The following is a 15,917-nucleotide window of genomic DNA, read 5'->3' on the forward strand; positions in this document are numbered from 1 at the left end:
TGCCATCTCAGATACTCTCAGTTGTCCCAGGGCACATAGGGTCAAAATACATACCCACATCCTATGGGAGTCTTGTGTCTTTCTGGAGTAGCCACTAGCAACAAGGCAGGATACTCTAAGACATCACGAGTTTTCAAAAATCATTATGCCTTTAATATAACCAAAACTCCTTAGTCACACTTTGTGCTGAGTTGTCTGTAATAATCTAGTATTTTTGGCACACCTTAGAAGTAAGGTGAAGGTAGTGGAAAGTAAAGGAACTTTAACTTAAAAAAAGATTTAACTGTGTTTCACTGATCACTCTTCATAAGGAACTATATACTGATTTTGACTAGTATCAGTGCTCGTAGGAGGTAAATATTGAGCTTTTCTGTTTCAGCTATTAGTGGGAATTTAAAATTCAGCCATATAGAATGCAAGTCACTTTGCAAAAAAACTGTGACTGAAAAATGTGGGAAAAATATGCATATGAGAAAGTCAGGAAAGTCACAATCTGGTTTTAGATAGCGCCCAGGCAGGCAGGCAAACAAATGAAAGCTGGAGACTGTGCTTTTGCCAGTTTTCTCTCAGTCACATTTTCATATTTAAGAATATGTACAGAAGTTTTAGCAACAGAATGTAGCAGAAGTCCCTACAGTTAAAGGAGAAAGGCTGAACAATAACTACACAAGTCATCGCATAGATGTCTTCATTGTCTCGATACTCTGAATTGTTTGAATATAGGTTAACCTATATTCAGGTGGATAAGCAGTCAGACCAGAACACCTGAGAAGATGGTCTGCATTTCATATGCAGACATATATCTGCAAACCATCTAACCTATACACCTATGAAGAAAGTGAGACTCGGGCAAGTCTGTATTCCTTCCTTGAATTCTATCTTTCATATGAGACGAATGTTGTGTGTAATGTAACATTTCATATAAGTATCAAATGTGACATTTATAATAAGATCTGGTGCCAAGGATTCAATTTCACATACTGTAGCTTCAAGGCTCACATGCATATTCTGTCAAGAATCAAAACTGTAGGCTAATGTGACTAAGAAAACATTGTTCCTCAGCTATTCAGGGGCTGCAGTTGGAGTCCAAACCCCTACATAGCAGAAAGAGCTGTGGAAGGAGGGCAAGAAAATATATTTCTAAGAAATTTAATGAGGATTTTTTTTTTTTGCAAGGGAAATAAAGACATATATACTATCACAAAGTGCTGTGTTTTTAATTAATTAGTGTGACACCAATCAATAAAATACAGGAAATGCAGTATTGTTTTCTGGCTTTATCTCGCTGCATTACGAACAAAAAATTACGAAGCTTTGTTTTTGAGTTTCCTGGTGTAAGTTACTATTCAGTATTTAAATGTGGATATCCTCTAGTGCCCAATTACACTGTAACTCTTTTTACATGATGTTAAAAGAAATAAAAACTAAGCCAGCCTTTGTTTTAAGGAAGAGGAAGAGTTATGTGATATACTTTGGGAACAAGTTGTCTTGTTTTGATTTGCTTTAATTATTTTTCCTTTTATCAGCGGTTTGACAAAAATACAACTGGGTAAGTAATAAACAGTTCAATCATCTGTGCGTAGAAGGCAGGTGGAGTCTGAATGCTAAGTTTAATTCTGTCTGTCTTTACACTGCATTGAGGTCATCTTCTCTTGAAGTTCTTAGTAACACAGGGATCCTGACCTCAAATTTGTCAACAATTGCCCAGCTGTTATAATAACTGACACATATATGTTGTGTTTGTCTATATCTTCACGATGATTAAAAAAATGTGTTGTCTATTGGAAGGGAAGAACCGCGTTGCCCAGTGGGGCTTTCTTTTTTGATGTGCTGAGAATACAGTAAAGCTAATCGCTGAGGTCCAAGAACTTAGAAAAGAAGAAGGTAAAAGATAAAAGGCAAGGGGCAAAAGGAAGATAACAAAAGGCAAGGGCAAAGGGAAGGAGAAAGAGAAAAAAAAGAAAAAGGAAAAAAGGGGGCAGGGAGAAACAGAAAAGAAGAAGAAAAAAGCAAGGAGAAAAGGAAGGCATAACTGTAGTAAAGTTGGGATTGATGTGCAGAGAGAAGTATAACTGAAGCCTATGACGTATAAATGGCAGCATACCTATCTGGGTCTGGCTACATAACCTCTGACTAGGTAGATGAGCATTTTTCATTGTCAATAGCTGACTTAGATGCTGTAGATACAAGATTATGGAACAAGCTTAGAAATGAGGACCTACATCACACAATGGCATTTGCCCATCACTGTGTCATTTAGGTCAACAGTGTCTCGCATCAGGGGGTGAATGAGAGTTGAATATCATCTATTGACAGTCCTCCATGAGGAACAGGATGGGCAGAGTCCTTTACTTTTTTCTGTGGTTTAATTATGAAGAGACAAATTATACTTTTAAAGTGCTGCTCTTTACTGGAAGCTGTGGAGAACTAGGAGAATTGGCCTTCTCCCACAAGCCTGCAGGGATGCAGCATATCCCCCAGTGCCTGGGGCCAGTGAATAGGAGGAAAAGGGCAGAGCTTTTCCCTCATAACAAGCTCTCCCCATGGAAGGACTGTGTTCTGCAAAGATGCAAAGATCTGGGAAATAAGAATGTGTTCTCTCCTCCACGTCTTGTTTGCACACTGGAGCATCTGGATAGAATCTGCACATTGCCTTTGTAGCCATCAGTGTGCTCATCTGCAGATTTTAATGAGTATTGTTGCAATAGTTATTAAAAGAAAAAGTATTTTGAATTACTTACAGTGTGAAAAGTCCCGTCACTGATCATTAATGGCACCCAAATAAAAGGAGTGTGTTTATTTGTGATACGGGGACTGCTGAGGCAAACTGCAAGGCAAGAGCATGGAAGCTGATTTGCCATGGTGCAGGAGCTACTCCTCTCAGCAGTTTTGCTGCAGAGGACGTTGCTGTGTGAGGACGTTGCCTTCGGCTTGGCCACCTATTCCAGACTGCCTGTATCTTGCTGCCTCCATCTCCAGTCAAAGGGCAAAGCCCCTGCCTTTGATGCAACTGCATGTGCAATTGCTTCTTAATCTAATTTTGTTTTAACAGTATAGTTTTCTTGAACTGCAATCTTTTTTTGACAGAGATCTGCCATGGATCAACATATATAGTGATGTACTTCTATGCTTATGCAGACTGGGGGCTTAAAGAGGTTAGGAGAAAATTTGTTTCATAATGCATATTTCACTAAAGATGTTCTGATTCTTCTTGTTTTACAACAGCTCTGCAGCATGACTGGATGCACAGATGAGGCTGACCAGCGTTTTGAGACATACAGACAGTTCTTCCTGAGGTCATTCTCATGCCGATGCAACTTGCTGTTGTGTGTTAAGGTTGAGTTTGTTCCAGGTTAAATGAGCAGGGAGCTTGTGCTCAGCTTTCCTGCTATAATCAGGGAGGCTTAACAAATCTGTTCAATTCTCATTTCCTCGTGGACTAGAAACACAGGATTCAATCTGAAATTATGATTTTTATATTTAGGTATCTTGTGTGTACTTAGATGATTGTCCCTTCACCCAAAATAATGTGATTCTCCAAATTAATAGACATTTTCCAGGAAATTTGAAAAATATTTTCTTAATATATTTTGTACAGAGAGAATATTACTTACCCGTGAGGTAAGAGATTGTATTGTGGAGTTAATGCAGTTGCACAGATCATGTTTGACTGTATTTAAAAACCAAACAAACAAACAACAAAAAACCCCCACAAGAAAACATTCATGTTGTGTCATTCACTCCAAAGCCCTTTTATGAAAATAGGGAAGCACATCATGCAGTACCAGTAAAATAGGAGGAAGAGTTTCTGCAGAAAAAAAGCTGACCGTACTAGAATTACACAAAATGCAGATTCAATTCGACTACTAAAGTAGATTAATTTAGAGAGAGCACCAGCTAGCAAGCTTAACTGATGTGCATGATTAAACCACATCTGAATTACAAGATGCCAAGTCAATTTTTAACTTTCATTGTTTCAAAAAAACCTGAAGAACTTTAAGCAGTTAAAGAAGAGAGACTGTTTAGTTAATATAACTTTATAAATAATGAATAATTTTAAAAATGCTGTTCTGCTATAGATTATAGATATGTAATTGCTTTTTTTACTAATAAAAAGCTAAAATTGTCCAATTTGGGACTTATTTCATTATTTATTTATAACTGCTCCTCTGCAATATTGACTAATAAGGGGTTAGAAGTTATTTGTGCAGATAAGTTTTTGTTGTATATTCATACAGAATATCAGAAAATTTTACAATACTTAAAAAAAAAACCCAAACAAAAACCAGTTGTGAAGAGAGATCCCTGGTGCCTTTACAAATGTCAGGGGCTTTTTGAAAGCTAGTGTCCTCAGAGGGAACACATGCATCTCTAAGTCATCTACCTGAGAAAGAACTATGCTCCAGGTCCTCAATGGGAACTAGAAAAATAGCATAGTTTTTTTTCTACCTATACATCGTATACAAATAAAATTGACCCCACTACTAAAGTAGTAATAATTATTGCTGTGGATTAAACTCTTTTTTTTCAGGTATGTTTTAATACTCATTTTTAACCTTAGAGTGGAATTTTATTCTAGTAGATCACCAGGTAAACTTTAAATAAGTTTAAAAAGATAAGTTATTAAAATAATTTCTATGATTTCTTTAGCAACTCAATAGCATTTTGTGGTTGTTAAGGCAAAATTCATCCTTGTGCAGAAGATCAGGGAAAGGCTTATGCTTTACATTAGAGGGGTCTCTGATCTGCCACTGTCGAGGTTCTGAGATGGATATAAGTAATGCATAATGCTTGTAACAGTTCTCCTCAAATAGATAAGCTCTAATCCAGGGCTGAATTCTTTCCACTGAATACTGATTTGCTTACTTGTAGACATCCACAGGGCTTAAGAATAGCATCTATATTGAGGGTTTGATATGCTGTTACTAGATCTGCCATGCCTTTAGAAAGACACATTTTCACACCCTGTCTCCAAAAAGTAGAAATGTTTGTTCAAAAATGAGAATATTTAGAAAGTGACCTTGTGCGTCCAGCTGAAAGGAGCATTTCAGGAAAGAACTGGAGCAAAACTTATTCCAGGATTTAATGGGACTAACAACATTTTCACATGCATTTTGTCAGTACCTTTCAGGTAAATAAGGGATTGAATTCACTCCTTTCAGGGATACGCTGTGTATTTACATCAGTACATGTCAGCTGGTCTGAACTCATAAACAGTTCACACTTTAACAGATTGGTTAAGCTTCCTCATTTCCAATATTCAGATTTACATCTTGGCTTCTTCAGCTGAGAGGCAGTTAAACAAGAGTTCAAACACTGTCTTTTGCTGAGACTTCCTAGATGAGTAGTTGGGATGCAACCCTTCTCTCTACTGTCTCTACTTTTTTGTTATGTGTAGCAAAGATCTCATCCAGTTGCCTACTCCATAGGACTAGTTTCAAGCTCAGATACAGCCTTTTCCAAACCACTTGGTCATTTCATCCTCCAGGAGCCCACGATACATATAAGTGACCTGACTCAACAGAAGGTAGATCATGCTCAGGGCCAACATAACAAAAGAGGTTTAAGCAAAGCTAGACGGGCAGGTAGAAATGGAGTGGGAAGATGGTTTCTGACAGTTCAGCCAATGAGCAGTATCATCTGGAGCTGCTGTGACTACGCGGCATTTGAGCAGGTGCCTAAAACCCCTATAAACAGGCTAGTAAATCATAGCTTCATCTTACCCCCAACACTTGGCATCCTAGAAGACTCCTGATGACTACTGGATTTGTTGCGGTTCTGATTTTTCCTTTTATTGTTGGCTGCTCGGACAGAACGGAAAAGCACTTCACTTGCCTTGAAGAACGCAACCATGAATGGTTGCTTTGACTGAGGCCCATGTCTTCCAATCAGGCCAGCAGATTTAACATTGATACTTCGACCTATAAAGTAATGGAAATTGTAAGTTAAAAGGTGAACTTCTGCTTCTTCTGAAGCCATGGTGGGAGTTCAACTGCTGACTGAAGCATGGTGAGGATTTTGCCCATAATCCTGAATTTATGTGATTAAGAATCCTAACTGCATTTTGTTGAATGGAACTTAAAAGACAAAAAAAAATTCAACAATTTACAAAGGTTTCAACAGCTTTACAGGTAGTTTGCTATTGCATACAATTGCGGTCTCTGTGCGCTATGTATCTATCTTGTTCATTACACAGATATTTTAATTCAGTCTTATGTACACATCTATAGAACTGAAAAATAAATGAGCCCCATTAAACACTATAGGCTACAGAAAGGATAATGTAATGCCGTCATCTAATTTTTGCATCACTTGTGTGTGAGACGTGGAACCTTATATCCCCAAAGCAAATCGGTAACAAATAGAAGTGTAGATAATAAATATACTTCTGCTTTGAAAATAAATATTGTGCAGTGTTACTCAAACTGATGTTCATTCACTAGTAAAGGTAGGAAGGCATTCAAGTTCTTCAAGAGAACAGAGTTTGAAATATGTACGTTATTGACTCTGGTTCTGTTCCCAGGGGATGTGCATATTTCTTTAAAATATTTGTTCAGTCAGGACTGTGTGGTAACCTCACTATATTATAGGATCTAAACCTCACTAAAAGAAAAGAAAGCAAAACAAGTCACTGAAACTGCATCAGTGACATTTTAGCAAATAAACCCTTGCTCTTAACAGAATTTATTTTGGCAGCATAAACACTTTTGTGCATACGTGTATTATGCAGAGCCCTTCACCCGTCAGAAAATGAGACAGTGTCATGTGAAGCTGTGCAGCTGTGCTGGGTGGGGGACACAGAGGTCCTTTAAACACGAAGGTACAGGCACAGGCACCGCGCGCGCTGCGCGTCATCAGGGCGCCTGGGGATTCTCCTAAACCGACTGGAAAAGTTTGCTGCGCAAGCGACGAAGGAGCATCTGCCTCACAAATGTATACTACCTTTAACTCGATCATCCCGAAAAAAGAACTGCAAATAAGCATAGGAGTAAACCTTATAGAAATAAACATGTAGGTTTCCTTTTCAAACACAAACTTACAGTGGCTGTACGCCAGAGTCTATATTTCTTAGAAAAACTCTATCACTGGCGTAAATGAAAGAGGCAGTTTGATTTGTGGTTAAAGTAGTTTCCATTCTACTTCCACTGTAACAAATGTATTAATTCAGCTCAGACTTCCTCCTTCTGGCAGCCCTTTTGCAGTAAAAAGAGAAATTAGAAGTTCCAGCCAAATACCATACCTTGAACTGACCCACTTCAATACATAAACACTTTTACAACATGTTTATTCAGGTGTAGCACTTTAAATTGGTTTAAGATGTTTCCAGTGACAGAGAGCCCAGCAAAGGCAAAAGAAGAACTGAGAAAGTTAGCAGTTATGGAGCAGAGTAATTGGCAACATATTCTGAACAATTTTGATAATTACTTTTTTGACTGCAAGGGAAAACTATATTTGTTGAAGCTTCTGATTTCATTTTAAATGGCTTTTTAGTCTTGTATTTCTTTAATTCTTCTTTTCATGTATTTGAGTTACTATTAAATAATTCAGTAACATTAATTTCTATAAGTTCCAATCTCCTGTTGCAAGTCAGATATGAAAAACTGTACAGACTATTCTCTATTCATTGCAACATGGACAAGCTAGCCTCTTACCACAAAGTTCCAAGTTTCCCCTCATTTCTAGAGGGAATATTTTTACTATTTTTCTTTATTTTTTGTTCCAATGACTTTCAGAATTTTAATTTTATCTGTAAAAGATTAATACCTTACTGGCGGACATTTTAAGAATACTATTAGATTTATATACTGAGGGCTGTAAAGATGTGTGGAGGTTTTCTGAATTTAAATCTAGGTTCTCTGAATTTACAATGGTGGATATTGTGTGCGAAGCAAAATATCCTTCAAACCAATGTGAACTCCCTTTAAAATAACTTTTAATATTATTAAGTTTCCTCTGGGTTTCCTTTAGACTTCAGCAATGAGATGGCTATTAAGATTCCACAAGTTAAGGCTTACTCAGTTATTCAGGGTATAGAGATATACTATAAAAAATTAATCCTGTAACCCACAGCCTTTTTACACACAGAAACAGCTTATATGACTTTATTCCTTTATTTGCTTGATCTTTTAAGCAGCCAACCTGAGGTTTTAGGACCCATTTGTTCAATTCATGAATGGAATATGCACTGGATCTGCTTCTAGTGCAGTCAACAGGAAAACTTTTATTGACTTCTGTGGGTTCATCATTAAACTTTTCTCTCTTGGCTTATCGTATACCTTAGCTTAACTGCAACTTTCAGAAGACGAAGCAATCGAAATATATGCTGCCCTTGAGACTCTATATTTCTTCCAAGGAGGATCTCTGAACTATTTGGTTTGGAAATTCAAAACACATATGTTGTCTCCATTTTAAGTTGCTTCTGTGCAAAAGAAAGTTTGCATTTATAGAACTTCCATTATCCTTTATTAAAAGAAAAAAAAAAAAAAAAGTGTGCATGTAGGAGATTTCCTTCAGTCTAAGAACACAAAGCTTTGGCCCTTCCTGAACAGGAGGTATTTCAAAGTACCCTGCCGCTGAAATGCATCAAGCTTTCCGCCACAGAAATAGCTCCATCTGTGTGCCATGGTCTTGTTAGGTAGTCCTCACCTTCGTCCGTAGTGTGGATTTCAGAACGCAGTAAGAAAAATCTTCCCCTAAACTGAACTGGCCTTTGTAGGAAGCAACATTCATGGGCTTCATTTTTAGTAAGTGGTTTTAATCTATCATTTCTTCTAAGCATTTAGAAAACTCTTGGCTTCGATGAAAACCGAAAATCCAGGTCTCTCCAGCACGCAGTTGTTCCATATTGTGGTATTAGAGCAATATTTTCTAAAATCAGCTGAATGACTCAGGCTGACCTGCTTAACTACACCTTCCCTCAGAGCTTCACCCACATGAAACTGGTAAAACCAAACCAGCAAGGTGTGTCTCCGCTTCTCTTGAGCATCTCTGAACAAGAACTGAACATGGTCGAGCATTCTGAAAAATGCGTTTGGTTTTATCCTTCCAGCGTATCTTTAATTCTGAGGATTTCAAAGACTTTTCTTCAGACTTCAGAAGAAAAGAAGAAACTGCAAGAAACCAGCAGTCAGCTAGTGCCTGCTCCACTGAACCGAGCTGCTGCAATTGCCCCTACACCTAGAAAAAACAAATAAGCCTAACAGATGGACTTACTCCATGCAGGGGCAGTCCAGAGCCTTTGTATTCCTCACATTCTGGCATGTGCTTCTCAGTCCTGCTACGATGATTTATTATCTCTTCTCCATATTGACAGGTATATTTGGAGACAAAGACTTATTTAAAGTATTGTGTTCCAAATCTGCTGAACTCCTTAGTCCTTACTCATATGATTTTGAGTCTTTGGCATGATGCATCTGTTTGACTTGGCATTTAAACTGATTTTTGGCTTTTATTCTATTTGATAGTAAAGTGCCCTTAGCAGTTTGTATAAAAGCTTGTATGGAAGTGCCGATTTGACTGACTGAACTGAATGAATATTACTTGCCTTTTCACATTCTGTCCCCTTATAATAAAGGAATCGCTGCTGCAAAAATAACTGTGCAGTTCAGCTTATAAAAAGGTCCTACCTCGACAATCCAGATGCTTTTGTTTTTTTTTTTTTTTTTACCCACAAAATAGGAATAGCACTCAGGATGATAACTATGGAGCTATTTGCTGTGTCACTATATCTGCTTTTCTGCTGTCACATGCAGTCATATCATACAATTCTTTTCATGAACTGATCAAGTTCCATCTTAAAAGTTCATTTTCCCCCCAGCTGCTCCAAATGGAAATGCAAGAGCCCTTCAAGCTTTCATTAACAATCTGTGTCACAGTCCTGACCTGGAGACATCGTCTCATTTTTCATGACATTCGGAAAGCTGACTTTTTCTGAGATAGCCAGCGTGGATGCCAATGACAGTGGTAAGATTTGTGACTTGGCTGTCTCTCCTCAGGCAGTATATATTTTATGTAAGGCATTGAGCAGACACTAATTTTGCAAGAGCTTTCAGCCATTATGCATCTGGGCCAGATTTACACTGGCAACACAGGACAATGAGTGATTCCAAGATCCATTATTTTGTCCTGAGTCATCGAACTGCAGCAAACCACTCATTTTGTTATGAAAAACAAGCACTTACTTACTTTCAAAAATGTTCAACAAACCACAAAACACATTTTACAGATTAACCACTACTGCTAGGTCACAGTAGTTATTTTGGTAATAATTTTATATATTTGTAGATAGAAATGAAAACTTTAGTGATGCTGAGAATTCATTTCTGGTTTGCTGAAAAAAAAATTTCCAGTGCCACACCTATGGTTTCCTCCTCATGGGGAGTGATATCTGAAATGAGGATTCTCCTTTTGGAGAAAGACCCTGACTATACAAGGTCCAATAACATCTAGTATTTGAGCAAAAACTGTCCTCAGGCTCTGAGTCTGAAAGCTCACAAAGTAGTTTTCAAAATTAGACAGACACTTGTGTGGTTTGTCATGCCTGAACACTGCTCTTGAGAGCAACAGTACTTCATAGAAACAAAAGAATTGAGGTAGAGTTTAACTACCAAAGCTTAATGGAAGGCTTATTTTAAAAAAGGACCGGAGAAAACCTAACATCACAAATGCGATGGTCCATATATGGCACCCTCAACACTCCAACTCAAAGGATTTTATACTGTCTCTACTGTGTCATCTACATAAACTGTTATGCAAACTTTCACTTTGGTGGAAAAATTTATATATATATCTCAACATAAAATATGCTTTTGAAACAAGCTTCATGTGTTTTGTTAACTATTCTGCTCCCTGGGGGCTTTAAGGAATTCTTAAAAATGGGTGGTCTTGGATGCTCTGCTCTGCATTTCCTAGGCTTTACAGCTTTAGTCAAAACTAAAGATTCAGCTTTTGTTTGTAAAATCTTAGATTTTGCTGGGTTTATTCAGTTCAGTTGAAGGAATTTTGCACATCTTTTTGTGTTGATTTTGGTATTCATCAAGCTCTTGAAGAAAGCACTTGGGAACATGTTAGGAACCATGGTATGCTGTATAATGTGGCAGTACCATGTATGCTTACACAAAAAATCAGATGTAATCATACACAAATACGCTTGTGAAGTACTCGATTTATCCCTTCAATTTAATGTGCTTAAACTGTGAATGGTTTGTGGGAGTCCTCGGGCTTTTCTGCACAGTTAAAAATAGGTTCAGGAAGACAATAAAACAAGGTGAGATTAACTTAATTGGTCATCCAACAAAGAATAGGGGGAGTTGCACACTGGGGGAGTACAGACAGGACCAGTATGCACCAGTATGCAGTGGTGGCAGGAGAAGGGGCAGGAGCCCATCTCACTTCCCTGACCCTCCTGCGTGCTCTTACTAACAAAGGGTGTATTCACATTGCTTCCTACAAGCAGACACAAGAAAATGCTGACTGTATTTCTGACCCAGCTGGAAACAGGGGTTACACCTATCTGAGTAAATTAAAGAGTGCCTAGGAGTGCTCCCAGGCACTGGAGCTGGATCATCCGCTCTCCTCAGGCTGGGAGGGTGCTCCTGGTACCTTTACGTCCTATGCCAGCACCACCACGGATTCCCCAGCATCCCAAGGTGGTGCTGCAGGGACCTCTCCCGGGGGGGCAGCTGCCATGGAGTTACCCTGTTTTGGAGACCGAGAGAGCCATCCCTCCGGCTCTTTTCACACCACAGTATTCCTGAGCATGTTTAATTTACTAGTGTAACTTTGGCCAAAGTCAGCTCTGAACCAGAACTCATGTAGCTGTACTTAGGCAGTGCTTGAGCCCAAGCTAATAAAACCTGCTGAGGGGCAGGATATATTAGCTTGGGTTCAGTGCTGTGCTAACATGGCTATATGGCTTCCAGATGGCTCAGAATTTAGGCAGAGCTATTGCCTGCCAAAGTCCATATATATATCAATATAAATATATATATCCTAAATTCCCCCACTGTAAGGACACTAATGAAGGTGAACTCACTCCTGATACTTTGCCTTGTACTAGATCCACTGAGAGACTTAAATGTAACAACCCAGCAGCATCCTCCAGAGCACCTGATGGCTACCGGGATCACGTAAGTTAGGTGCCAAGGTTGACTGGGGGAAACCTCAGGATGAGATTTGATAACATTTAGTGTTGTAAAGGTAAGGGCAAGGCCAACATAAAGTATGCAGCCAACTACCTGAAGAGTGCTGCCACAGGTTGCTACCGGTTGAAAGCAAGCCAGCCACCCTCTGCAACATAGAGAATGTGTCCATGCTGCCTCTCTGAAGGCTTTGTAGGAGAAAGGGACCTTGGAAGGCCCAGGCTGAAAGGAGAAGAGGCTAAATAAGAGAGAGTGTGTGCCTCTTAATATCTCCCCCATCATCGCTGGAGAAGGACCTCACCAATCCTTCCTGCAGCACATAGGATTAGGAGCCAAACCCCCTTCAGGGGACACACGCCAGAGTGTACCCAAATATGTGCTGGAGAGAGAAATGGCCTTCCCCATGCTTCACTTCGATCAAGGAACCTATTTCTTTCAAGTTTCCGTTTGCTCTGAGAAAAAAAAAGCGCTGAAGTAAGAGTCAGAGTTGGGGAGCTGAGAAGTCCTGCTGCCTGCCCACCTCAAACAGCAGGAAAGCCAGAAGAAACCTTCCATAGGACAACGTGGTAACAGCAATCACCTTAATCAGCTTAGGCTTTTCAGAGTTACCACCAGTTTCTTCCCCTCTGATGTGCAGGTGGATGGAAAATAACTGAGAGCTGCAGTAATCTAAGGCACAGAACAACACAGCTGTGGGGGCTACCCAGGCTGTTGCATTGAGAGCTGTGTATTTGGAACTTGGTTCATTCTGTGGATCACAAATAGTCATGGTTACACATTATCTCCCTCTCTCATTTTCTGTAGACACCACTAGGTTCTCTTCAGCAATGACATATACAGCGAAAGGAGTACTCTTGCAGCCATTTATACTCCTCCAGCAAAAAGATGTTCAAACTGTTGCTGATTTCCAATTATAAAAATGTTAAATGTAATACAAAGGTGCTGATTCACTGGAACCTGGTTTAAGTCTTAGGAGACATATGATATATATACAGGAAAAGTGTCGCATAGAGCTTTTTGAATTGTTTCTGCATCTGCATTGATTTTATGCTGCAATTCATCTAGCACCCGCACTTCCATCAGTGTGAAAATGATCACCTCTCATTCTAAACACCATGGAGAGTTTTGGTGTCAAAAGGAGGGAATCGGCCAAAAGGGGATGCTGCAGAATGTTGAGGAGACATTAAAAAAGAGAATCAAAAAAACCTGATCCTTAATTTATCACAGCCCCAGGGAAACAGTGCATTATATGTTGACAGCTTCCATATGTGTCATGCAAACCCTTATTCTTACTGTTCAAAATAAAATGTCCCATTAAGAGAAAAAGTCTACATTTCATGCTAAAATGAGACGTATGATACCAAATACTGTCTTAAAGAAAAAAAGAAAACACATTCCAATGTCATGTGGCTTTTTGTACTTTTTCAGCATTTTCAAAGGGGGAAAAATCTGAATTACAACAACCAGACATTCTTCCAAAGTTGTTTTTATCACACTGTTATATTAAATAGTTACAAATTTTTTTATTCCTTATGTATACATTATTATTATTTATGCACCATCTTCAGGGATCACCAAAGGAATATACCTACACAAGTAATCGCCTAAAAAGTCACTGAGAGTCAGCTGTAAGAAAGATTACTGTTAATGGTAATAACAACATAGTAGCACCCCGGAGTCTCAGTAATTATTGGCACCCCATTTTAAAGGTGCTGTATGAATAAATCTAAAAATTAGTATGCATTTACAGACTTGATTATCCATGGCCCCAGTGCAGCACATGGATACCTCAAACAGGGATCCTCTGACTTAACAGAATCCCATTTAGTTTACTGGTCTGTTGCAATAGAAAGGTTAATGGATCAGGTCTTATGATAAGGTTACGGGGGCAGAACTCCTTTACCTCCCAAAAACTCAATGGACAGCTGGAGGCATGAAGAAACATGCTTCAGACCTGGATGGCCTAAGTTCACTTGAGCCAAGGGAAGGGTTTTCAGTTGATTTGAACCAGTGTCTGAGCTTTTATAGAAAACTGGTTGGAAGGAAGGTGGGTGGGGTTCTCTGGGTTACGAACTGAGTCCACTACATACTGAGTCATGTATAAAAATTCATGTTCCATCTGTACACAAACGTGTCATTCAACTGCTGGTGTTTCTAATAGCTTCCAGAAGTAACAGCAACCAAATAAAAATAATCAAAGCCTTAAGAGCAAAATTGTAAGAGCACGAAAGGATGATTTTCCTTATGGTAAGCTGAAGTGGTATAGCACAGGTCTTCCCTATAGTTTTGAAAACTTTAGTCCCTAGAATGGCACTCTTCTTGCATGAATAAACTGAAAAGGGAACAGAAAGTGAGGGAAGAGGGGAATTCCCTCCTCACTCAAGCAGCTGCGTTGAGAAATTCAAATAAGTGAGGTGCAGAAGGTAAAGCTTCTTGTGGCTTTGGAATTTAAAATAGAAAATTATCTATCACCTTCCTGATCTTGGGATTAGGACAGGGAAAATATTTACATAAACTATTCTTTTACAATTTCTTCATTGTATTAACCTAAAGGTTTCCTTTTACCCATACAAACTTTCCTGCTGTTTACTGAATGGATATAATTCTGAGGCTAGAACCGACAAATTGCTGGTTCCAGGGTTTCTTAATGAATCCCTTTCATGGATATTTAATTTTCAAGAATTTCTGTATTTGAATGTCCTGGGGGGAAAAAAAAAAAAAAGTCAAGGATGGAGTTTATTCTGGAGCAGAAAAGCTGGCTGGAAGCCAGCCCACCTAATTTGGATGCCTGACGGAGGTGTCACCTCTCCAGAATTTTACAGGCTTCAAAATGGCCTCACAAAACCAGGCTGCCTGAGAAACGCTCCCCATACAGCCCGAGCTCAGGTGTGGTGCCTTTGAAGGCTGGATGAACACAGCAACGACGTGTTCTACTTTGCATCGCTGCCTCCCTTTTCCACTGACTGTAGTCCGACCGTATAGGCAATATTAGGCGAAATGGTCGCCTGCTCTGGTTCAAGCCTGCCAAATCTGTTTTTTAAGCATCATGCCTAAAGGAGGACGGTTTTTGCATAACTCTCCAGCAGCCAGAGCACTTGCTGAAAAAGTATGAGAGGCTTTGTTCACAGCCCAGCTGAGCCTGAGGGAGAATTCAGATCAAAACCAATGAGAAAATGTAGCCAGAACAAAGAAAGAAGAAAAAAAATATTAATCCTTACACCAGGATTTCTTCTGCTACTCATTAACATTATGTCAGCTAAGGTTTAGATTAACTGGCATCATAGATCCCTTGACCTCTGACATAAAAAGCTTTTTGACAAGAAAGCGCTAAATCTGAAAGTTTGCTTGTAAAGTAGAATGGATTAAGTGAACCATCGCAGAAAAAACAGTATATAAGTCTCTTTTTATTAGTTTCTAAAGAAGTCTAAGTAAAGAACATTTCTTCTAAAAATATTCTTTTGCATTGAGATGCATTTTCACTTTTTAATGAAGAGCATAACTGTGAATAATGTAGTAGCCCAGTAAATTTGTACTAAAAACCCCACAGCTCTGACTTCAGTTTTTATAGGGTTCTTTCTAATTTTCACCTAATTAAAATTTTCAAGATTTCAAACTTTTAACCCATTTCAAGATAAAAAGTTTTGAAATTAATTTTTGTTCAAATGATAGAAAGTAAATTCTCACATTACCCTATTGTTAATCCTTCTCCAGCATCAGTATCAGCGGCTATACGATACTTCCTGAACTGTCCTGAGGTATTTCTATACCCTTCTCCAG

At 38.9% G+C, this 15,917-nt stretch overlaps 1 protein-coding gene across 1 annotated transcript in view; it reads right to left on the bottom strand.

The window, feature by feature from the left end:
* BMP5 (bone morphogenetic protein 5) overlaps window positions 1-15,917 on the bottom strand; it is a 60,216-nt gene that overhangs the window by 10,649 nt on the left and 33,650 nt on the right. The window contains exon 4 of the mRNA XM_010566371.1: window positions 5,724-5,921. Coding sequence (XP_010564673.1) covers window positions 5,724-5,921 — 198 coding nt within the window. The remainder of the gene's footprint in view (window positions 1-5,723; window positions 5,922-15,917) is intronic.

Source organism: Haliaeetus leucocephalus, unplaced genomic scaffold (assembly GCF_000737465.1).
Source record: "Haliaeetus leucocephalus isolate CR32 unplaced genomic scaffold, Haliaeetus_leucocephalus-4.0 Scaffold207, whole genome shotgun sequence".
NCBI lineage: Eukaryota > Metazoa > Chordata > Aves > Accipitriformes > Accipitridae > Haliaeetus > Haliaeetus leucocephalus.